At 34.4% G+C, this 23,440-nt stretch overlaps 4 protein-coding genes across 5 annotated transcripts; 2 read left to right on the top strand and 2 right to left on the bottom strand.

Moving 5' to 3' along the window:
• The first annotated feature begins 247 nt into the window (after positions 1-247).
• LOC145562139 (rac-like GTP-binding protein RHO1) lies at positions 248-3,266 on the top strand. Of its 2 annotated transcripts, XM_081622328.1 has the most exons (8): positions 248-393; positions 675-952; positions 1,694-1,781; positions 1,870-1,979; positions 2,080-2,143; positions 2,462-2,526; positions 2,616-2,681; positions 2,776-3,266. In XM_081622328.1, the coding sequence occupies exons 2-8, from the start codon at positions 854-856 to the stop codon at positions 2,875-2,877; spliced, it is 594 nt and encodes a 197-aa protein (XP_081478454.1). In that variant the 5' UTR covers positions 248-393; positions 675-853; the 3' UTR covers positions 2,878-3,266. The 2 variants fall into 2 exon arrangements, with proteins under 2 accessions (XP_081478454.1, XP_081478455.1); XM_081622329.1 differs by lacking the exon at positions 248-393 and having other exon boundaries at positions 429-952.
• A 2,953-nt stretch (positions 3,267-6,219) lies between these two features.
• Positions 6,220-7,150, top strand: LOC145563378 (ubiquitin-conjugating enzyme E2-17 kDa-like). The gene is made up of 3 exons (XM_081623823.1): positions 6,220-6,386; positions 6,544-6,671; positions 6,773-7,150. Exons 1-3 carry the CDS (start codon positions 6,317-6,319, stop codon positions 7,019-7,021), a joined length of 447 nt encoding a protein of 148 aa, XP_081479949.1. The 5' UTR covers positions 6,220-6,316; the 3' UTR covers positions 7,022-7,150.
• A 156-nt stretch (positions 7,151-7,306) lies between these two features.
• LOC145562140 (vacuolar protein sorting-associated protein 35A-like) lies at positions 7,307-19,040 on the bottom strand. The gene is made up of 22 exons (XM_081622330.1): positions 18,751-19,040; positions 18,563-18,659; positions 18,317-18,440; positions 16,794-16,979; positions 16,003-16,090; positions 15,368-15,424; positions 15,171-15,260; positions 14,959-15,081; positions 13,518-13,592; positions 13,382-13,441; positions 13,026-13,142; positions 11,337-11,576; positions 11,196-11,261; positions 10,823-10,912; positions 10,165-10,254; positions 9,830-9,919; positions 9,113-9,181; positions 8,954-9,034; positions 8,740-8,847; positions 8,542-8,645; positions 7,939-8,052; positions 7,307-7,830 (listed from the first exon to the last, which is right to left on the bottom strand). Exons 1-22 carry the CDS (start codon positions 18,841-18,843, stop codon positions 7,620-7,622), a joined length of 2,373 nt encoding a protein of 790 aa, XP_081478456.1. The 5' UTR covers positions 18,844-19,040; the 3' UTR covers positions 7,307-7,619.
• Positions 19,041-21,437: 2,397 nt separating this feature from the next.
• Positions 21,438-22,797, bottom strand: LOC145563379 (heavy metal-associated isoprenylated plant protein 27-like). The gene is made up of 2 exons (XM_081623824.1): positions 22,675-22,797; positions 21,438-21,848 (listed from the first exon to the last, which is right to left on the bottom strand). The coding sequence occupies exons 1-2, from the start codon at positions 22,753-22,755 to the stop codon at positions 21,450-21,452; spliced, it is 480 nt and encodes a 159-aa protein (XP_081479950.1). The 5' UTR covers positions 22,756-22,797; the 3' UTR covers positions 21,438-21,449.
• Positions 22,798-23,440: the final 643 nt, after the last annotated feature.

The following is a 23,440-nucleotide window of genomic DNA, read 5'->3' on the forward strand; positions in this document are numbered from 1 at the left end:
TCCGCTCTATTTACAGATTAAAAACTTACCCAACCTAATCAAACCTAACCCAACCTAAATGTAAAAGACTCATGTCTTATGATTAAAACACGTCCCAAACTCCCAATCTACCTAAATTCGTCTATCCTTTCTCGTTTTGTTAAGGACCGATCATTCTCTAGTTCTATTCTAACAATACAATTGCCACCTCTACGCCTTGTCTATCTCTACGGTAGTTATGCAAGGGGGATAAAAACGAGAGGAAAGAGGGGAAAGGCGTGGGTAGTAAAGCGTAAAACACGTTAGAAGAAGAAACAATCACCCACAAAAAAAATTTAAAAAAAAAAAAAACACACACACACACACATTATTCATTCATTGAACGCTTCAACGGCATTGTTTCCCGGTTCTCAGGTAACTCCTCTCCTTTCTTCTCTTTTACCTTCTCTCTCTATTTTCTCTCTCTCTCTCTCTTCTTCAATCTTCTTCCCCCAATTTTTTCTCTGATTAATCTTTATTACCAGATCTATTCACATTAGGGTTACATTTTTCGTCATTTCTTCCTCTCAATTTTCTCCATTTTCATCCACATTTTCATTTCCTCAAATTAGGGCTCCGTTTTTCTAGGGTTTCATTTGTGTTTTTGTTGCGCAATGTTTGATGTTGTGATCGGGTTTCAATTTCTTCTTTTACAGGTTCCTTCATGTGGTGTTGTAATTGAGAAGCGATTTTGATTTTTTTTTTTTTCCAATTTTTTTGAATTTGAATTTGGGGGAAAATTAGCTTTGTTTTTATTTTTTGATTGATCAAGGTGGAATTTGAGGGGGTTGAATTTTGAGGAGAAGAAGAAATCGTGATTGTTGAGAAAAAAAAAATGAGTGCTTCGAGGTTCATAAAATGTGTTACAGTTGGTGATGGTGCCGTTGGTAAAACTTGCTTGTTGATTTCTTACACCAGCAACACCTTCCCTACGGTCTGCTTCTCTCTCTCGTTTCGGAATTTCGCTTTGATTTCATGGAAATTATTTGATTGTTTTGTTAAATTCGTCTCGATATATACTTTTGCAAATTTTTTGTTAAATTCATTTGAAGATTGGATTCGAGTTTTGTGATAGAATTCTGTTTATGATCACACAATCATGGATCTTCCTGTCAGGGATATATTTTTGGTTACCTTGCAAAGTAGGAGATGTATTAGTTTCTCGTAATTGTGATTGTAGTTTGTACCTTTGCTTCTTCTATTGTAAGTTATTTAGTTTGTGGTTGGGAAGTTTCTGTTTAGCTGGATTTGATGAGATTATTTGTTTTTGGCAATATCTTGCTCAGAACATTAATATGATTTTTTCTGTCGAATTCCTTGGGTTTTTGGTTACTCTGCAAACTCTTTTGCTAAGACATTTTGTTTCTAAGGTTTTTCTTTGATGTATTGAAATCAGATTATTCTGTTACTCTGATTTCCTTTGGTACCATGTGTCATTTACGTGTTTAAAACCGTCATCAGATATGGCCCTCGAGGGATTGCAAAATATAGAAAACATGACGTATCCATGTCAGATATACTTAAATTTGTGAAGAGTCTGAATGTCAACAACAGAAATAGAATATGAAATATAATGCAAGTAGTTTGTGAATTGTGCTGAGCTCTACTTCCCAAACTGTTGGTCCTGTTCTGCTATTCTTTTATTCTCTTAAATTTAAATCTTTGATGGAAACAGGATTATGTGCCCACTGTCTTTGACAACTTCAGTGCAAATGTCGTCGTTAATGGGGCCACAGTTAATCTGGGGTTATGGGATACTGCAGGTAATGGCTTTATATCTGCTGATTAATCTCTTTGGTTGTGTGCTTAATTATTCTCTTTGTACGACTCAAATTGTTATTTGTGTTACAGGACAAGAGGATTACAACAGATTAAGACCTTTGAGTTATCGTGGAGCAGATGTCTTTATTCTTGCATTCTCCCTCATTAGCAAGGCTAGTTATGAAAATGTTTCTAAGAAGGTAAACATTGTTTGAATAGTTGAATACTGATAAGGAAGCATTAATGTGAATGAGACTCTTGGTGTTTGCTAATGAGCTGTTGTGGCCACTTAATTTTCAGTGGATTCCCGAGTTGAAGCATTATGCTCCTGGTGTCCCCATTGTTCTTGTTGGAACAAAGCTTGGTCAGAATCATACTTATCTCTTTTGTTTTGTCATTTTGCATTTCTGTCTTATACTGTCATTTCTTTAGTGGAGTAACACATCTAGAAGTTCTGATCACCCTTGGAAATTTAGCTATTTTTTTGGGTTACCTTATACTATTTGAGTTTTGATTTCGGTAAATATGTGCTATTTTTATATCTAGTTGGTTGAGAGTTTTTCTGGTTGTTGGAACCTTTGTGTACTCTTTTAGCAAGCTTAATTTTCTGTCTCTGATAAAGGGTCTTTTAATTTTATTTTCTGACGTAGAAGTTATTCCTACTTTTGGTGCATGACATTAGATCTTCGGGATGACAAGCAATTTTTCATAGATCACCCTGGTGCAGTTCCAATCACTACAGCTCAGGTAAAATAGAATTGTACTCTGCTTATGTTTCCCTGTGGTCTGTAATGTTTAGAAATCACATGGACCAAAATATTTCTGTTATTGTTCAGGGTGAAGAATTGAGGAAGCTGATTGGTGCTCCTGCTTACATCGAATGTAGTTCAAAAACACAGCAGGTGGATATTTGTTTTCAGGTTGAGATAGTTTCACTTTCCAATTTGTTTGTGCCTTTTGAGTCACTAACTTTTGAACTTTGAATTAAAAATGCAGAATGTCAAGGCAGTTTTCGATGCAGCCATTAAGGTTGTGCTTCAACCACCAAAGACAAAGAAGAAGAAGTCGAAGGCACAGAAGGCTTGCTCCATATTGTAATTGTGTCAGTTGTAAAGAGAAACAAGCCCTAGTTCGAGCATTCCATCTCGCGTTCGACCTTTTTCTTTCACAATCAATCTTGAGGATACAGGCAGGCTTTTTTAGCGTATGATTTCTTACTGATTGTACTTAGGTTCTTTTGTGGAGCATCAGGTTGTTTCTTGTTGCTTTCTGGCATTACATTACCATCTAATTCGTGGTTTTGGTTCAGTCTTTATGTATTAAATATAAGGTACTGGAAGATCCCAGTTTAGGAAAGGACCGATATTTTTCCCCCTTAACCCTAGCAGAGCAGTTAAATTCATTTCTTCACAACTACTTGTTATGAAGATGATTGCCTCTGGCTACATTTTTTATGTCTCTTTGATTTCTGTAGTTTAAAGTTTAAATATGGTGCTATTTTTTCAGTATGATGTTTTTCTCTGCCCCCTTTTGATTAGTTGATGCTGGAGTTGGTGCCCAAACAGTTCATAGTAGTTGGCTGAACCACTCACCATTTGGGAATCTTGTTTGCAGAGGTTGACTCCAACTAACATTGTGTTGGTTGAGCCACAGATTATAAGTATATTAATTTATGGTGATCATGATACTTTGTGTACGACATGATTAGATAGATTGTTAATGTAGAATATTTGGCTGGTCTTGGAATGTTTGATTATGTTGGCTTATTCTATTAGCCGCCCACGTTCTTCGTTGCTGATTTTCTGAAATGCGCATATTCTATGGCCGATTTTGTATGTCTGAAATAAATAATACCTTTGCTATATTGTATGGTTTCCGGTTAAAAAAAACGTTTAAAAGTGATCTGCCTTGGCTGGGGGAGGTGATGAAAACCAAAAGGTTGTGATCGCCCCCTGCCTGGTGATTGAATGACCTACATGATTCGACCTTTCATGAGTACATGCTCATTATTATTGGAAGGACTCTGCTATAGAGGTTCATACGCTTGGGAGAAGTTCAGATTGAGCATCTAGCCCGTCTTTCTACAACTTCAGATTTTTTTTTTCTTTTTAAGGAAAAAAACCCTACCGAACTAGCAACTCTCATAGGTCAACTAACTTGATTGCACAGGTCAACGCTTGAGAGTAGAAGGGACATGTGAGGCTTCCTTATCCCCACCAGGCATGGTGATTATCAACAATCTGGTAGCATGGTCATTATCAACAATCTGGTAGTATGTACTGTTTAGATTAGCAAGATATATAGCTGGATTAGCATCCATTAGTGATGTTTTTTAGCTGGATCCGAGCTGTGTGCTATGTAAGGCCTAACCTTGAAAAAAAAAAAAAAGGTTTATTTTGAAGCAGGACACGTATGCTCTTGAGACTGGCTAATTGGCTAAATAAGGCTTATTTTGATTGGCTGAAGTATCAATCGCATATTCGCATACCAAGTTTTGACTATTCAATATTTCTATAGGTAGCCAACCATTCAATCATTTGCCTAAAAATAAAACGAAGTACTTTGTATATCCCATCCTTAGGACAATGATTATGCAACAAATGTTAATGAGGGTATAATTATGCCTCATCATTGTTATACAAACTTTGCTTATAACAATCATTAACTACAAATAGACAAATCTATTCAAAGGTTTGTGTCCTGAACTCATTATTACATTACATTTTATATTATGTTCTGGCGGAATCCACTCATCTTAAACTTAATTTGAGAAAATCCATTTCACAAACTATTTACAAAGTCATAACCTCATACTTTGTAATTTTCGTTAGCAATAGTTTACTAAAAAAAGAGGAAACAAGCTCTCCACAACCCTCTTATTGCCATTGTTGTTACTCTCTTGGTGAGATGTGAATAACATTGTGATTAGGGAACGTAGTAATTCTTACCATCTAGCTTATATTCAGGTAACCTCCTATAAATGTGAATAAACACCTTATATTATGTATGCACACATCATGAGAGACATATCTAATGCAAATATCTATCCAAGATGTTTTTGATTATTTTTTTGTATGTTTCAACTTCTTTCATATCTTTGAGAAGTACAGTACTTTTAAAAACATAAGAATACAAGGAAAGCATTAGAATATAACAATCTGTTGGTAAAACAAACAAGTTTAAAGCTAAAGAGAAAAGACAAGTTTAGAGAATCAGAACAAGGAAAGCATATTAAAATCAATGTCCAAAAGATTAACATGTGGCATTGACTTTTCCTTTAATAAACTATCGCTTATGATACGAGTAAATGATTCTATTCTGTAAACACCCAATAATCCTGAATTTAATCGTTGTATAAAAAAAGCAGCATTTTTGTCTGTGACAATGTGTGAAACAAAAAGTATACAAGTATGATATATTGATATTCCTAGGTGCTACATGAGGCTGTTCTGCACTAAAGTCTGGCCGTTTGGGTGTCGAAACAATCGAATCGAAGCAATAATCCAAACCACAGCAGGAAAATAGTTCATTCTGTTAATACTGGCTCTCCAAATATTGCCATATTGGCCTCGCTTAACTGTCTGAGGTTTCTAGCAAAGAGCAAATGAATCGTGCTTTGACATGAAAAGATAACCAAATTTGCATGTATTGTTCACCCATATTAGAGTAAGCCGGATCACTATTCACTAAGAGTATGAGAAATATGACATAAACTGCTAAAGGGTGAAACGATGGTAGAGCTATAAACTGTTCCCTATAGAATCTTATTAGAATTGTCTCGATATTTAGTTTCAATATATTTATGTAACTTTTATAATGTTTAAAAAAATACTAATTTGAAGATATCTTTTCAACTTTTATATATGCATTAGAAACGGTTTAAAAAGTCAAATGAGACAAACAAAAAGGAACAGAGAAAGTAAACTTGCCAAAAAAATTATTGTCTTGAACTCAAAGACTCATCATCTAAATAGATTAAATTGAGGCAAACCAAATAGATTAAATTGAGGCAAACCAATATGAACAATCCATTTTTTACCTCTATAAATTTGCGCGTTGAATTAGCCCACAGAATCATATAGCAAAAGGTTTAGATTGTGATTTGACATAAGGAGAATATAAATTAATTATATTCAACATGTACGTCATCTCTGTTCTGAACAAAAGAACTTAAATAAACACTTTTCATGTTACCAATTGCTGGTTAAATTAATGGATGGTGCATTGGTGCTCATCTGAAACTTTGAAAGGAATAACATCCAGCAATAATGAGCAATTTGGTATGTCGGTCGATTCCTTGAACTATTAGTAGGAAAATTTCATTCAGAATATATACCTTCCAGCTTTCAGTCCATTAGTTAAAACAATTTGAATTCTCTTCCTACATAAAGTATATTCTTTTGTCCTCTTATATAATAGACATGAACACGCTTACATTTTAGCAAGCAAACCTCCCTTGTTCAGTTGTTCCTACTCGAAAAAGAAACGAAAAAACTGCTAAATACAAAGAACTGATAACCATCTAGGTATCAGCAAGATGGCGATGAAGAGGATTCTAAAAGAGCTTCAAGATATAAGGAGAGATCCTCCTACATCATGTAGTGCAGGTTGTTACAAACTCCTAACACATAATTTTGCCGTGCAAGTAATCTTGTCTTATCCAGAGAGGACTCTCCTCACTCAGCCCAGCTATTGAAGAGAATCTCGATCTCAATCTCAGCTAATTTGTGTGTACTTATATTGTGCATTTCTTGATGAATTCAGGTCCTGTGTCTGAAAACTTATACCAGTGGCAAGCAACAATTATCGGCCCTGCTGATTGCCCCTATGCTGGCGGCGTCTTCCTTCTAAGTATTCACTTCCCCAGTGATTATCCCTTCAAACCACCAAAGGTAACTCATTGCTCAGTTTATAACAAACTCTGTCTTTGTAATAGTGATTTTATATTTACTAAAACTTTCATGAGCATGAAAATCTGTAAAATTGATGACAGGTTGCATTCAGAACTAAAGTGTTTCATCCAAACATAAACAATAACGGGAATATTTGCCTGGACATCCTCAGAGATCAATGGAGCCCTGCTCTCACTATATCCAAGGTTTTACTATCAATATGTTCTCTACTTACAGACCCAAACCCTGATGATCCTCTGGTTCCAGAGATTGCTCACATGTACAAGAAGGATCGAACCAAGTACGAGACAACAGCTCAGAGCTGGACACTCAAGTATGCCATGAATTAAGCCCTCGAGTCTCTCCTTAAAGCATCAAGTTTCTTGATATTTTTCCCCCATTGTAACACTTCAAATTCAAAAAAGCCTGTTTCTATGGCAAAGAAATGAATTTAATTACCAAATTTTGCTTCAGTCTCACCTTACGTACCTAGAAATTCCAAGTCAATGAATAAATTGAGTTCACACAACAGCACTGCAGTAATATAATGTTATAAACTTTGATTACGGCAACAACAATTATCTTACTACTTAAAGAGTGGGAAAATTACTTGGAATCGGCACCATGCAGTCGTGTATATATAAGTATAAATGGAAAATTCCTCCAAAAAGTGATAAAGATAGAAAGGGGAAATTATACACCATTTTACCAGTTATTGCAACCAAAGTAATGCCGCATAATGAAGCAATTTGCAGACACCCGCAAATTAAAGAAAACTTCAGATGCAGTGAGATCATAGTTAGCATAAGAGACCTAAAACCATGCCCTCAGGAAGAGGTCAAGCAAACAAGTCTCCCATCAGGGAGACCTAACTAAACTGGTTACAAAAATACTCGATGCAATTAACTTGTGATGCGTGAAAATGCCTAATTACATGCAATCACAGGTTCAAGCTTTGACAGGTTCATATTTCTCACTAACTGCGCCACCTTTTTGCTTTTGAAATTGGATGTATCGCAAAGTGCTTGCAAAGAAAGCCTCGGCAGCAGGATCGGTTGCAGCATTATCACTTTGGTTCTCCGTGGTAATTAATTCCATTAGATCCTGGATTGTATTGACAGTGATCTGGTTGTTCCCCTTCTCAAAAAAATAGAGATACCTAAATATGAAAGCAAACTCCGAAGTTAAGGTATGCCGTGATTTATCATGGAAGTTCAGAAATCCAGTACACACAGACGACAAATTTTCTAGCAAGGAGAGAGCTTACTTATTGAGGATTTCAATGAAGAGCATAACTGATCCACCACTGCCCCGTGTAGCATTAGCCATCTGTTGAGCAGCATTTGCGATTTTTAGAGCCCGCTTTAAGCAAAGTAGAACCCTGCATATAGGAAAACCAATTAAATTGAATTTAAGAAATTACAAAAGAAGTAAAAGTCATAATTAATCATCAATATTCATTTATTCAGTTTTGTATTTGCTATTCTTCAAAGAGTATTAGGGTTCAGTGGCTGCTACAAATTCCGACATACAGGGCATCATTTTCTGTTTCCTCTGACAACATAAGCTTAACTTTAGTTCTATGGCTCATAAACTAAAAGTTATCCATCCCAGCAGTTGCTTAGTTAGGATCTGGAGATACATACGTTTTGGATTTCCTTATCTCTTTCAGACAATATGATAAACTTTAAAGAGACACTCTGGGTAACGGTATTGGCAAAGCATTGATAAACCTATCTGCCACATTTCCCAGCATGGGGCAGCAATGATACTTGGTATGATGCGCATAGGTAAATGACTCAACTAAATCTATAAATGCCATACACAACAAAAAAATCCCCACAAGGAGTAAAAATATAATGAAACATACCTCTCTCCATCTCTAACACCATCCTGATCATCCGCCCAAAAGAGATGTGAGCATGCATAAACAGCTCTACATTGATCAGGTTTCTTTAAAAGCTTTGCAGAGTACTGCACAAGTCAAATGGGTACTAGCTTAGCACAAATACACAGTATAAAACAGGTCATTTAACAGCACAAGGAAAGAGAAGGCTTTGAATAGTACCCCTGTTGCTTTGTGCGTCAAAGTATCTCTGTTCTCAACACCAAAGACATGCATCCTTTGAAGAGTACCTATAATCAGGTATAGTGCAGTCACCTGTTCTCTGGAGCCCTAGAGAACACAAAAGCACAGAGAAAAAATGAACCTACAAAGTATAAGAATAGATGGACTGGAAAACCTAATTACCGAGATACCCATCCACTGCAAATTCCATTACCGAAATTTCTTCCTCGTATAATATATATGCTTGAGTGAAAAATTCACAGGCGACAGGTTCCAAATCAGAGTCATTTGCAGCCTGCAAGACAACAGATTACTTAATGACAGATTTCACATAAATTCATTCTAGCAATTTACGTTGAGGATTTAAACTTACCTCAGCACATTGCAGGTACAACCGCAATGCGAGCTCAGGAGCTGGAACATTTGAAAGAGTCTCAATAAGCTGAAAAAGAAAAGGCAAATATTCGCCCAGACATCTTAGATACAAGGACTCATACAGAAAGTGAAAAACAAACAAATGACAATGAGCAAACTTTCAACATAAGATAGAAAAAGTATATATGAGTACACAAAACGATGTAATGTTAATCCATACACATCATCCTTCAGTTTTGAATTTTAATTGTTATCAGCTGTAAAATTTGAAATCATAGACACTGTAAGGATGATAAAATTTAATAAAAGATGTTACTTTCCCCTCTATCTCATCATACATTGTTAAAAAATAAGCATGATTTATATGTAAAAGAGACGGGGAATATTAAAATAATCTCACCCCTTACACACCAAGCACACTAACCAGCTGTCAGTTCAACAACGAAAAAAAGGGCATACTTTGGGATGAAGATAGTTAAACATTTAATAAAATAAAAGGATCTTAGGATATAATAAATAGTAGAGAAATAATAGCCAAGGAAAGTATATGAAAAAAATTAAATTTTTATAAGAAAAATTCTTACTAAATTACTAATATTGCACAGAACAAACAGCTGATGTTACCGTTGATGTATGTTAACAAAGAGTTATCTAAACTCTCAAACATCAAAAGGCATAACGCACGGGCACTTGCATGATATATATTCAAAGATACCTGATTCAAAAGCTGAAATATTTTCTTCGGCGTACCCTCTACTTCATATCCAGATTTATCCACATCTTGGTTCTGAAGCCTTCTAATTAACTGTTTAAAGCAAAAGATGAGTATTAGAAAGGCTCAGCAGAGTATAGCAATTGACCTGTAAATTTGTTTTCTAATAGACTTGGCTGACTAAGCATGGCTTTTTACAGGTACCAAATAACTTCCAGAGACGACCATGACAGTCATAAGTTACAAGTCTTACAACTTGGGAGGGATAAGATTTTTTTTGAGAAATAACATGTGAACAAATGAAAGAGACCTATTAGGAGTCAAGAGTTGAGTAAAACCTTAAGAGAGGAAAAAACAAGGGGTGGAACAGTAAATGATAAACGTTTCACTCCACCAGCCAATATATGCTTCCGCACTATATTTATAATCTGCAGATCAACAATAGTGAAATTAGGTATACATGTCAGCAAAATAACAAGCACTCTATTCCTCTTGGACCTTTTGGCAAACATTTTTTTAAATGAAATGTGTATACTACCCAAGCAACTGGGAAAAAAACGACATTAAAATGCAACTTTTCGACCAAACATTGCAATAGGAAACTTTTCCACATAGCAATGAGCTATACTTTTCATAAATGTCACTACAAGAATGTGAACCTATCTTTTATTTTAACCAAGATAAACTACAGCGGTATTGTAGTAGCATCGGAGCTAATTCAGCAAACCGTATATACTTATGTCATGACTGGCTTTTGGTATACTCCTTCCATTCCAACATCAGCATTTTTTTAGTTGTCAGGTTGCATGCAGATAACATTGGGTTAGTTATTACAATGGTATTCAAAACTAACTAGTAGTATCCCATTCACAATTGAAACTGACAAAGGACAACACATTGAAACTTTAGCAACAAATAACATTAAATATGCTGAGTTGTTGAGTTGACACCTATTTTAAAAAGAATAAATGAAGAAACCTCATCAGTGAAAAGTACCTTGAACATCTCTTCTGGATCATCGTTGTGCAACATTTGGATAAGGCGTGCTACAGCATTTTGTTCCTCCTTGAAGTCTTCTTCATCATCCTAGAATATGACAAACATTCAATTTAACAAATAATAGGTATTAACTAGCCATGCAGAATATTGGGCATATGCAAATCATTTGTTCAACAGCCTCAAAATCCAGTAAGCTAGTTGCATCACAAAATTATTAAGTTTAAGAGCACCAATCACAAATTAAATAAGATACGTGAAACAACAAAAATAAACATATCAAAAAGACAACCAACTATAAGCATACCAGGGATTCTAGGCAACTAGGTCACACTTAATACATAATATATATATGTAATTTACTCTAACTGACCTCATCACCAACAGCACCATCCGTGTCCTTGATAAGCCCTTTTATTAACTCAAACAATGCTTCAACCTACATACAAGATATACCACAGCATTAGGCAGGCAATATCAAAGCAAAAATTAGAAATGTGAATTAAATATATACCTTGTCACCCGTAGATATGTAAGTCTCGTTTTTCATAATACTTTGAATAATAATCTTTGCCATGACTTTGTTTGTTTCATTGTCAAGGTATTCCATCACCCGAGGATAATTAGAGAGCTTCAAGGCAGTAATAACACTATTATATTTATCCAGCGGAGCACTCAGAAGTGCAACAATTTGCTTTGTTGCCTTGCTGTCATTAAGTTTTCCAATAATGGAGAGTTTGTTGACACAGGATCCCTGAATGTAAAGAGAAAAGAGCAAGACTTTGTATTCATCAAAATTAATGATAATTATATGAATAAACAACAATCTAAAGCAGAATACTGACCAGTAATAAGGGAGTCCATGCATGGAACTAAATAAGAAAAAGCATCAAACTATCTCACAAAATTAAGGCCAATCACCCAAAGTTTTGGTGTGACAAACCAAAACACTTACTTACATAGGAGCAGATATATATCAGCGCTAGAAACAAAATGACCAAAAAAAAATTATCTTAGCATTAAAGAAAAATTTGAAGAAAATCAGTAGGCCTGGCATTTCAGCATTAAGCTGCACAAAAGCTTCACATTAAAAGAGTGGAGTGAGGGCAATAATCAATACACAATACAAAGGAAGTTGTTCAGTTGCTGGAGGGAACTTCCCAGACAGGAGGTTAGTCAAGATTTAAATTCAAGGATACTGGATATTTGGAAAGTTCTGAAATCAAAAAACTACTGTTGCTTTCCCGATTCTGGAGATGACACAAACCAGTATACTGGTAAGGAGATGGTTCCAAAAGACCCGTAGAAAAAAAAAAAAAAGGAAGGAGGCATTGGTCCAATATTGATACTAGTGAACTGAAAACTGATGGATCTTGGCAACACTAACCTTTTAGCCTTCCACTTTATGGTATATTCAACCACCAATGGGATCTGTTCAACTATTATTGTACACAAAAGTTATCAGCCTATTTATTTAAATTATTAAGGGGGCCCAGTAAAGGGGGTCTTTCCAAGATTTACACACCCATTTACCTCAGAAAGTTCTACATGTTGTTACTCAAACTTTAAGCATCTAAAATTTCAGCACCATTCAAAAAAGCATCCTAAGTTATACAAAGCTTTCAATCACTTCTCTGCAGATTCTAGCTTCACTCTTGCTTCGTAATAGGCTGCTAGGACACTGAATTATTGCAACTCTTTTTGGCTAATTAATTGTAACCAAAAAAAAAAAAAAAAATCAATTCTGGCCGTGCTGGATTATAATAAAGTAAAATAAATAAATAAAAAATTTATAGCAGGTACACAGCAAAATTTCTAGGAGCAGTGAAATTTGATTTCCACATAGTTAAAAAATGAAAAAAACATATTGATGCCAATTTGATGATGCTTCCCACAGAGATGAAGTCATGGCTTCCAATTACACGCATAGCTAAAAAGCATATCATAGAAACGCCTATTCTTTCACACTGTAAACTTAAATAGATTACACAAATGAAATTCTCCAAGCAGAATACAAGAGCAAAAAAGAAAATTTTGCAATCACTGATGGAAGAAACACAAACACCAAATGCTCAACTTAATAATAAATAATGCAAATCTTACAGCAGTAAAAAGAAAATACTAATGCAGCTTATCAGAAATATGAAACAAAATAATCTCAGACAAAGAAAATCAATTGTAATGTACTTGTGAACAAACATACCAATACTTGATCAGCATAATCAAGCCGGTCAGGATGGACATGCAGGGTAAAGGTAAGAAGAGATGAATACAAAGTCACAACAGCAACAACGGGCATATCAGTTTGTGCTTCTATGATCTGCATTTGATAAAAATACAAAATCAGTGAACTTTAAAAATACAAATACTATTACTAGTACAATAATACAGAATATTTCTTCCCCCTTTGCTCCTTTCATCTATTGATATTTAACTTAAAACATATCAATGGAAAGAAAATAAAGATGCCAAGAATTCAAGAAAGAAAAGCATGAGGCTAGCATTTCTACATGGTTGCACAACATCAATGGAAGCAATCCGGGTGTGATTACAACTAACCTTCCCGATTGCACTGTTTAATTTCGAGAAGGCATCCACTTGCAAGAAATCCGGCAATACCTGGAAAATCATATTAGTGACCCAAATAAAAATAAAAAAATAAAAAAAAATCCAATAGAGGCATCACTAAACTCACCTCTGGACTTGAGGCAGCATAATTTGAAAGCCTTTCCATCAAACTGGAGAGAACTGACTTGATATCAACTGATGGCTGGAAGAGGAAAATAAAACAAAAGGTTACAGGCAAATTTATTAAATACTTACTAAAAAAAAAATGAGACAACATAACACATTTCAAAGGTAAGAGATATACATTATGGCTATGTTTTCCTCGCAGCCTCACCTTATTTAAGCAACATAAAACTTATAATAGCGTACAAATATAGTCTAAGTTTAGTCATATCAAGAAATAAGAGAAGACAAGATCACCAGACCTTCGAAATTTCAGAGAATTCAGACCAACACGTCATAATTCAGGTGAAGAGGCCATAGCTTAACTTTAGAAAGCTTCTATAGAAAGTAAAATAAAATGAATTTTTTACTCCAAAAAAAAAAAAAAACCAAATAATGGCATAATCATTCAAAACAAGTGTCAAAAATACATCCCGTCAATATTATAGTTCATTCAGCATTAGTTAAAAACAATGTGTTATCTTGAATAAATCCTTTGACCCAAACATATTGTCCTCCTTTTATGTCTAAATTACTGTCCTCTTTAGTAACTAACTGGATGTGTACCAAATCAACTTTCATTATTCCCACTATACTATCATACTATTAATTAGCTTCTTTTCAATGATTACACCCTTATAAAAGTAATAAATCTCACACATAAAATCTTTGAGAAAAAAGTAAAAATAAATAAATTATTATCTTCCTAGGGGCTGCCATCATCCCTGTGGAAAAAGGATTCTTCTTAGTAAAGTTGTACCATATTCTAACCTGAAACAAAATGGAATAAGCACAGAAATATTTTTAAAAAGAAAGATGCATAGAACGGAGAAAGATAAGGCAGCCGGAAGGGACAATAATGACAGTTTCTCCTCAGGCTAATCATCTAAGGACATGGTGCAATGTGAAAGTTAAACCTATCTATTGTATTTGATGGTCATCTAACAAGAAAACGGCATTTTTGTATATGTAAATAATAAAATAAATGGCATATGGACTGTGCAGTGTGCACTGTGGTGAATTACGACAGATCAGAGATCACTATGAAGCTAGAGTCTAAATAACCAAACGAAATAAACTAGAGCTCCAATTACAATTGTAAAAGCACATTTCAATTATCCAGAAGATCCTCTAGTGTGCAAGAAATTATGTCACTCACTCATTCTTATAGGAATGTGAAAGGATTATCCCAAACAGCAATTAATTTGATACGGAATACTTTTTAAAGACTTGAATCCAGTACAGCTGAAATGTTTTACATTATAATGACTTTTTAGAGATACTCTAATACAAACGTATGGGCACTATGAGAGCACAACAAAACAAGGTAACAAAATAATTAATTTATTTAAAAAAAAAAAATCCCAAAAGAAGCAAATCATAACAAGTATAGGACAAAGGATAACCTGGAGTTGTGGGCAGGCACCCAACAAAGTATCTAGAGTTTGCAAGTGGTACTCATCAGGAAATACTTGAATTATGCAATCCATCAAATAGTACTGTGCAAGCTCATCCTTACAGTTGACTACCTGAAAGCAATCATGAAAAAAAATTCATTTGTAAGTAATGAATTTTAAAGCGCAATCATAATTAAAAAAATCCGTTTACAAAAACAAACCTGTTCCAAGACTCTAGGAAGAACAGTATCCTTATACATCTCCAGATCAACTCCCTCAATCTGACTTAGAACATGCAAATTTTTCCCAACCTGCACATCAAAATTCAAGGAACAAACCAGCAGTCTTTATGAGAGAGCACTAGGGATCCACAGCTCTATTGCTTCCATGACAACGAGTTCAAGGTTAATGGAATTACAAGATCTCGAAGTTCGCCTCTTTCCTTTTCCCTTCTATCCTTCTCCCGCGCAGGTCCCTGCAGACCAGAAAGCCCGATTGCAAGCCTCAACTCAGGATCAGCAAACAGTATGAATCATTCAATCACTATAACCTGCATGATGACAAATCATGCCCTCATGACTGACAAATTACCTTCATGGCATGCAAGGGCTGAGAGGAAACATCAAAGGGCATACCTGGGATAAACAGCTATATTCCTAACCTTGGGAAGAACTAAAATATCTAAAACTATTTTAGTTGCATCCACATTCAGTACTAAGATGTGCAAGACAGGAAACAAAAAATTACATTGCAATAATAGGATACAAAACTTGTCACTGCATCAGCTCCTTCACCAATTCTTTTTTATTTTGTGTGTGTGTGTGTGTGCGTGTGTTTTTTTTTTTTTTTTGTTGGTAAGTCAATCAAAAAGTGCAATTCAGAATGCAAAAACCATATTTTACCAAAACATAGCAAAGGATAAAACTAAAGTTTCCGCAAATTAACAAGACAGAGTTCATTGGCAGATCTACAGAAAATGAACACATTATTCACAGCATGCAGTCACATGCACAATTAAACAAGATGACTTAAAAGGATATAAAGCTAACAAACCTGGTACTGCATTCGCACCCAAAGTTTATTCATCTCAGTAAAATTTTGCAACACAAATTCAACTGCATCCGTGACAGTATCAGCATCTCTGCAAGAAACAAGAAGTGTTAATCCTTAACAATTACCATGCACAGTAACATCCTTGACTTAGTTAAAGGCTTCACAACAAAATCATGCATACAGTAATGAAGGTAAAACAAACAGTGACTAGTCACAGATTCCACAGCCAAAAAGGACAATTTTGTGGTGTCTTTTTATAGGTAGTTCTGTAGTTGTCCAGAATACCAGTCCCAAATTTTCCAATTTGTTTTGACGATATATTGTGGAGGAGGAAATCAGTAACAGAAGAACCTGCCATAGGCTTTTCGCCTATGATTTATTCAGAGTCAATTGCCTGTTCATGTTGTATAGTTGATGCAGTTGCTCAGTTCAACGCTACGATACATATCTAGAAGTGGCCATTGCAAATTGGCACCAAGTATGGCCATGTTTAGCAATTTGCATTCCTTCTACTAAGAAGTCGATCTCTCTTTTCAATGTTAACAGCTTAAGAATGAACAATATCCAAAGAAACTACTGTCAAGATCACAATGCTAAGAAACAACAGTGGTATGACTTCTAATTTTATTCAAAATGCAGCACATTATAACCCAACTTGGTGCAAATTGCAATAATCGAGCTACCAAGCTGCTTACCATCATAAATGGACAGAAATGCAGAAATAACACATTTACACCCACCAAAAAGCTAATTTTTGGGATTAGAAATTTCAAGACTTCCTTAGTTCTTACCCTTCATACTCAGAACCAATATCAGGTAACTTATCCCTACTAACTTGAGAAAGATAACTCCTCAGGAAGAGTCCTCGCAAAGGATGTTGAATTCCACGACACATTTCTACTAAATCCTTGAGAATATCTTTTGCAGGAGCTTCCTTTGATTCTATATATACACATCCAACCGTACAGAGAAGATACCTGAAAAAGGGGAAATACTCAGTGAATCTAGCTTTCCTTAGTTAAGTGCAAAATTCAATAATCTGATACATGCATAGTATTAACGAAACATATTACATATAGCACCCAGCAGGAGATAAAACACTGATGCCCTCTGTAAACAAGACTTAAAAGAAATATGTAAGAGGAACAAGATAAACATGATTCACTTATAACACCAAAGGTAGAAACAGACGAAGTGTGCAATGACTGCAATCCAATCCAATCCCCATAAGATATTGTTATTTGCAACAACGTAAATTTTTATCTGGATCACAAAATAAAAGACAAAGCTGGAGTACAATGGGTCAAGCAATCAAATAGACTGTAATCTGTATATCCTTTCCTACCTTCTTCAGCTTGATAACTATCGATGTTCTACAACTCCTTTTTTGTAAAGCTTGGTAGTAATGAAATACGAACTAAGGCTATGTTCTCTTCACCTTACTTAAGGTTTTCTGGTTTGAATTTTTCAAGGTCTGATGTAGTTTGGTGTGGTTTGAATTTGATTATCATCATTATAATGTGGTCTGGTCTTGTCAATAAGATTTTAAAAACAAGTAATACAAATAAGGTGAAGAAAACAAACCTTCATATCTAAAAGATGTCAACACTGAACCTATTTATGCTTGTCAATATAAAAACTTTGAGCACTAAATCACTAATATCTCTAATTATATTTGTAAAATAAAAAAAATAAAAAAATTGATGTTTTAAAAACACATATTGAGATAAATCTAACAAGACCTAACGTTAGCACATATGCAAAAAGTGAGTAAAAGTTGGATACAATTAAAGATGATACCCAATCAACTTGCCATTGGATAAACAAAAGAAAGAGTCAAACCACAAACTAAGTATAACTTACTATTGCCAGCATGGTTTAAATGTTTTAGGATGACAATCTACAGATAAAAGATGAAAGAATGAGCAACGGTGAATCCTAATTGCCTAGCCACTAGTATCTCTAAATTAACACAAACAGCAACACGAGGAAGAATCCAACTTTCAATAAAAATCCCGCATGCACTTCTGTACATTAAATCAGTGTTTGTGCTATATCACACTAATTACAAGCACTATTCCTAGTCATTTTAAGCTATATTAGAAACTCTCTGCACGCATTGCAAACAAAGAAATAGCAACAAGAACATAAGGATACTAATAGCCATTGGAGCAAGCATCCACTACAGAAGAAACAGAACAAATCGCAACCTAAATAGTAAAATAGTACTCTTGAACAACTAATTTAGAATTTAAACCTTGTCACTTCAATAATACCAAACAATTGTTTCCAATGATAAAAAATTGACACTTACAATCGAGGTAAAATGTTGCCAGCATGCTGTACAAGCTCATAAAGTTCAATAATCGAACAGCCTCGCTTCGTTTCTTCATGAAAGAACATCTCCAATTTCCTCAATTCATCAAACGCTCGCATATCTAAATTACTCCAAATAAATTCCACAATATAAACAAAATTAAAAATTAAAAAAAAAAAAAAAAAAAAAAAACAGCATTATGATCGTCATCCAATGAATTCTAAAACCAGATCACAGACTTACAAAGAGCGTAGTATTTATGAGGAGAAAGTCTAGAAGTACGAAGCTCCGATAACATCTGAGCAGAATACTTCAACGCATCTTTCATATTATTCGAATCCTTGAAGAATCAATACACACAATCAATCAATGCGGGAAAATTAGGGTTTCGGAAATCAAATTGGGGAAATTGAAGGAGAGAGAAAGATTACCAGAGCACGATGCATGTAGAATGCGTTCTGTTGAAGGCCGGTAATGGCGGCAGAAAGCCATTTTTCTTCGTCTTCGACACCGTCTGCAATCATTCTCTCTCCTCGATGACGACGATGTGTGAAGAGAGTGAATTTGATTTGACTAGTGTGATGTTTTTTGTGTTTGGTTTAACTGATTTTTTTCTTAGCGTTGTAGAACAGCGGTTTATTGCTTCGTTGGTTGTTGAATTTTCCTCTTTGGATCTTGTTGTTGCAGGATTCGTTGTTGTTGTAGTCGTCGTCTTTGTTTCTTTAACCTCTGAGAGGAGATACCGTCGTATTTGTTGAATATGGTCTATCCCGCTCGAGCCATTACGGTCAGTTGTGTGCTAGTCTAAAACCGAAACGAGCTTGTTTGGATCAGACCAAAATTTTTATCGTTGTTTGATACAATCATTTAAGAGCGATGTTATATAACTATTGGAGTTTTGAGGTGAACTTTAAATTTTAATATGATTTGAGTGATTATGCGAATTGACATGACTTAAATTCTCATAAAAAATCAATGAATCTGACATAAAGTAGACTTCCATGATTCATTTACAAGTAGAGGTGTCAATTCGAATAATTGGATGGAGTTTGGGTCGGGTCTGTTCGGATCGGATATGTTCGGGTCAAAATTATTGTTTTTACTCAGATCGGGTCAAATTCGGGTCATGGTCACTCGATTCCGGGTCGGACATGGGTCGGGTCAACTCCAGAACAATTCACTTTCAGTTCGGATAAATTCAGATCGGGTTCAAAACGGGTTTAGTCGGGTTAATTTCGGGTCGGATGAATTTAGGTTGGGTTGATTTCGATTGGGATGATTTCGATTCAGTCAAGTTTGGTTTGATTAAGATAAGGTTGATCCGTTGATTCATTAATTGGTCAATGTCGATTCAATTCCTTTCTGTGTTTGGCTGGATTTTGGTCGAGTTGACCAAATTCATATCCAAATAAGGTTATTTTTAAACCAGAGTTATTAGTGAGTTTTTACCTTATTATTGGGTTAATATCAAGTCGTATAATATATTTTTATCATTTGATTATTAATTACGAAGTTTTAGTTTTCTCATTTGATCAAGTTGTGTGTAATTTGTATATTTGAGGCAAATTGAGATTGAATAATTATCGATGACTTATCATACCTATATAAGTTAAACGATAAATAATGAGCTAGTGATATATTGACAAATGATAGTTACATATGGTGATATATACAAATAAGAATGTCATCCTTTTAAGGTTATTACAAATATTCAATTGTACAATCTTCAATGTCATCTTTTAGATGAGAGAAATATAAAGCTTAGAAAGTAATTTTATATAATTGATATGTACATGAAGTAAACTTGTTACTTCGAATTATTTCTTTATAGTAAAATAAGTTAACTTATTAATAATTAGTAAATATATTAATATAAGAACTGGAATAAAAAGGTCGATAATTAATTATGGTCGGGTTATATTCGGATTGGGTAAAAATCAAATCGAGTTAAAATCGGGTCAGGTTGATATCAGTTTGGGTCAAAATTGATTGGATTAGATCAGTTATTTTTCGGGTCAATTTCGGATCAGGTTGAGCTCGGGTCGAGTCAAATCGGTTCGATTTGAGTTTAGGTCGGGTCAAATCGGATTCGGGTTGTGTTCAGTTCAGATCAAATCGGTGCCGGGTCAAATTTAGATAAGATCAAGTTCGGATTTGGGTCGAGTTCAATTCGGTTACAGATCGAATTTGGGTCCTAATTTTCTCGAATCAAATCGGATCGGTTACAGTTCAAAACGAATAATTTTTTTCGGGTTGGTTCGATTTTCACACCTCTATTTACAAGTACTCCTTAAGCAAGAATTGTGGTAGTATTCTTGGAGTTACTTCTTCTTTGGTATGTGTATGTACAAGACTTTATCTTCGTGTGCTAGGGAAAATTAATCATTTGAGAAATTCATCAGAAACTCAAAAATGTTTAGTTATGGAATTTGTGATCAAGATTGATTTAATTAGTTTATTTGATTCCATTTTTTTTTTTTGAGCGGAGAAAGTTAAAAAAGAACAAATAATGTAAACGTGATTTGATTTCAAAACTACCACCACATAACTTTACCAACTAAACTCTTTGACATCCATTTATAGTTTTATATTGCAATTTTGTTTATTTTTGTGTAAAAGAATCTACATCAACATTTTATAGTTATAATATACTTACTCATTTTTTTTACATGCAGAGTTAGGAATTTTGAGTTTATTCATATTACAACTTGAGGTAATTATGAGTTTAATTTTCACATTGTAAAATACCTCATAGGTTGAACAATGTGAATTTACTATCACGAGAGCTTGTTATATACACCCGAGTGTACCGTACACCCATAAGTGTTTTGTTTTTATTTTGATAATTGTTTATTATTTAATCATCAAATGAAGAGCAAAAACTATCCTTGGGTTAGTTAGGTGTACGGTACACCCGAGTGTATATAACAAATTCTATATTATCCCAATGTAAAATAAAAAAAGGCAACCCTACACTAAATACACATTGGAGATCTTATAGACTTCTAACGAAAACAACAATACACGTCAATACAAAATAAATCAAAATTCTTTAACAATGTGCATATCTTTATAAACAAAACTTGATTGTGTTCCACAACATAAATTTTCAAGCTACATACACGTACAATCACATAATCGCACAAGCATTAGGATTCTCATCACTAAAAGCAGTTGTATACTTGACCTCAGTAGGGCTCTCAAGTGCCATAACAACAACTTCGGGGTCTGTAAGCTCAGGGTTCCGCACATAACCAGGTGGGGCCTTTTTGTCATAAACTCCAGGTGTGTATGGGTGGACTAAGTGCTCAACAACATCGTATGGTACGTATGGCCAAAACTCCGCTTTTTTCCTGGTTCGATGCTTGACCCGATTCAAGACCTTATTTGGATCAACATAGCCCATAACTGTAAGTTTATGTAACTTGGGATCCACATCCACTTGGGTAACTCCTTTCATGCCTTCTACACTCTTCTTCACTTTTCTCTCACATCCTTCACAATCCATCCTTACCTTTATCTCCACAGTCTACAATATATAGTATAACGAAAATCATTAAAGTCAATCTAAAAAATCCAATGATTATTTATACTTAGATCATGAAAATGTATTTTTTGCACATGTATCTAAATAAGATAAAGGATCTTAAGATAAAAGATTAAATAAATTTATTGTTTCAAAAAAAGAAAAAAGATTAAATAAATTAAAAATCGACAAACAACTTGCGAGGTACATACAATGAAAATCTACCGCGTAATTTATACCTTATCTAACCATAAATTTGCTACTTGTATGATTGCATCGATTTGATTTGCGAAATGCAAAATCATGGTACATCACTCTCTAAACTCTAGTGTACCCAATACGCTAAGAACACTCCTCTTTAAACTTTTTTTTTTTTTTTTTTTTTGACATATGCTTAATCAAATTTAAAAATTACATAATATGGAGTAAGTTCAGTAAACTACCCAAAGAAGCTTTAGTAGCTTCAATGATACAAACCTTATAAATAAACCTACGTAACATCGTCCTTACAAGAAACAGTCGGTTTGAAAACCCAAGCAGTAGCCTTTAAACTTTCTAAGTTTTCCTATAGCAACACTGTTCGTTATTATTTGTATCAATGACATCTATCACAAGTTCTTAATACCAAAGCATTTTGCTTGAGTAAAAGACATTTTGGCTAGCAAATACATAATACAGAGGATCCTTTAATCTATAGGCCATTTGAAAATATATAATCGACACGACACTACACTATCAAGTACTATCAACGTAATTATTAATTCCGATTACCAAACAGAGAGGCTAAAGTGATGTGAGCAATGACGAAAAAACGAGAGCAAATACATACCTTAAAGGGTTTCCTTGTGATCTTGTGATGATGAGCCAAAACCCATTCCCAGCACTCGAATAAATAGTCCAATGCTCTCATCTCATTCACACTGATCGATGACTAATTAGCTTGCAACTTCTAAAGTAATTTAGCTTTGAAATTTGCTAAGCTGAAATTGTATGAGTTTAAGGTTTACAAGTTTACCTCAAAGAAATAAGTGCAGTATTAGTTTTTTCTCCCAGATATAGAAAGTTGACGAACCTTCTAGTTCAGCTCAATAATACTGTATTACTATAATTGACTTTGAGACTTTTTGCCTTTCTTGTAGTCTTGTTCATTCCTATCCAAATCCAAATAGTGGTTATACGTGCCGAAATTTTCACAATGTTAGCCTGTGTACAGCATAAGCCTTCGTGCTATAATCATTAGTTCGTATGGCGGATGTACCATGCACATAGTATATCCGTTTCACCAAAAAAAAAAATAGAAAAAAAAAAAAAGCAAAGCAAACGTATAATAAAAATATAAGGTCTTTTAAATTTCCACTTCAGATCATAAAAATGTTGAGACAATACTTGTTCGATCCCTGCTAGAGCCACATGCTCAATTCTATCTTTAATATAACTTTTCCTGTTCTTTAATATTGCAACATGAAAATAAGACACGAATTTTAAGAAAAATAGAGAAAATGAACATAGGGGAGGAGAAAAAAAGAGAGAAAATATGTATAAATAGGAAAATATTGCAATATTTGTGAAACCTTTTAAAATGAAAATTGTTGTAC

Source organism: Chenopodium album, chromosome 10 (genome assembly GCF_948465745.1).
Source record: "Chenopodium album chromosome 10, dcCheAlbu1.1, whole genome shotgun sequence".
In the NCBI taxonomy this organism is placed as follows: Eukaryota; Viridiplantae; Streptophyta; class Magnoliopsida; order Caryophyllales; family Amaranthaceae; genus Chenopodium; species Chenopodium album.

Excerpts from the sequence above, each read along its gene's own strand:
- LOC145562139 (XM_081622328.1), top strand. The coding sequence starts at position 854 with ATGAGTGCTTCGAGGTTCATAAAATGTGTTACAGTTGGTGATGGTGCC. Across the intron at positions 2,144-2,461 it reads TCTTGTTGGAACAAAGCTTG|ATCTTCGGGATGACAAGCAA; the intron begins GTCAGAATCATA and ends GCATGACATTAG. Across the intron at positions 2,527-2,615 it reads TTCCAATCACTACAGCTCAG|GGTGAAGAATTGAGGAAGCT; the intron begins GTAAAATAGAAT and ends GTTATTGTTCAG.
- LOC145563378 (XM_081623823.1), top strand. The coding sequence starts at position 6,317 with ATGGCGATGAAGAGGATTCTAAAAGAGCTTCAAGATATAAGGAGAGAT. Across the intron at positions 6,387-6,543 it reads TCCTACATCATGTAGTGCAG|GTCCTGTGTCTGAAAACTTA; the intron begins GTTGTTACAAAC and ends TGATGAATTCAG. Across the intron at positions 6,672-6,772 it reads ATCCCTTCAAACCACCAAAG|GTTGCATTCAGAACTAAAGT; the intron begins GTAACTCATTGC and ends AATTGATGACAG.
- LOC145562140 (XM_081622330.1), bottom strand. The coding sequence starts at position 18,843 with ATGATTGCAGACGGTGTCGAAGACGAAGAAAAATGGCTTTCTGCCGCC. Across the intron at positions 11,577-13,025 it reads ATTATGCTGATCAAGTATTG|GGATCCTGTGTCAACAAACT; the intron begins GTATGTTTGTTC and ends CTTTACATTCAG. Across the intron at positions 9,920-10,164 it reads TTGTTTTTTCCTCTCTTAAG|TTAATTAGAAGGCTTCAGAA; the intron begins GTTTTACTCAAC and ends TGCTTTAAACAG.
- LOC145563379 (XM_081623824.1), bottom strand. The coding sequence starts at position 22,755 with ATGAGAGCATTGGACTATTTATTCGAGTGCTGGGAATGGGTTTTGGCT. Across the intron at positions 21,849-22,674 it reads TCACAAGGAAACCCTTTAAG|ACTGTGGAGATAAAGGTAAG; the intron begins GTATGTATTTGC and ends TATATATTGTAG.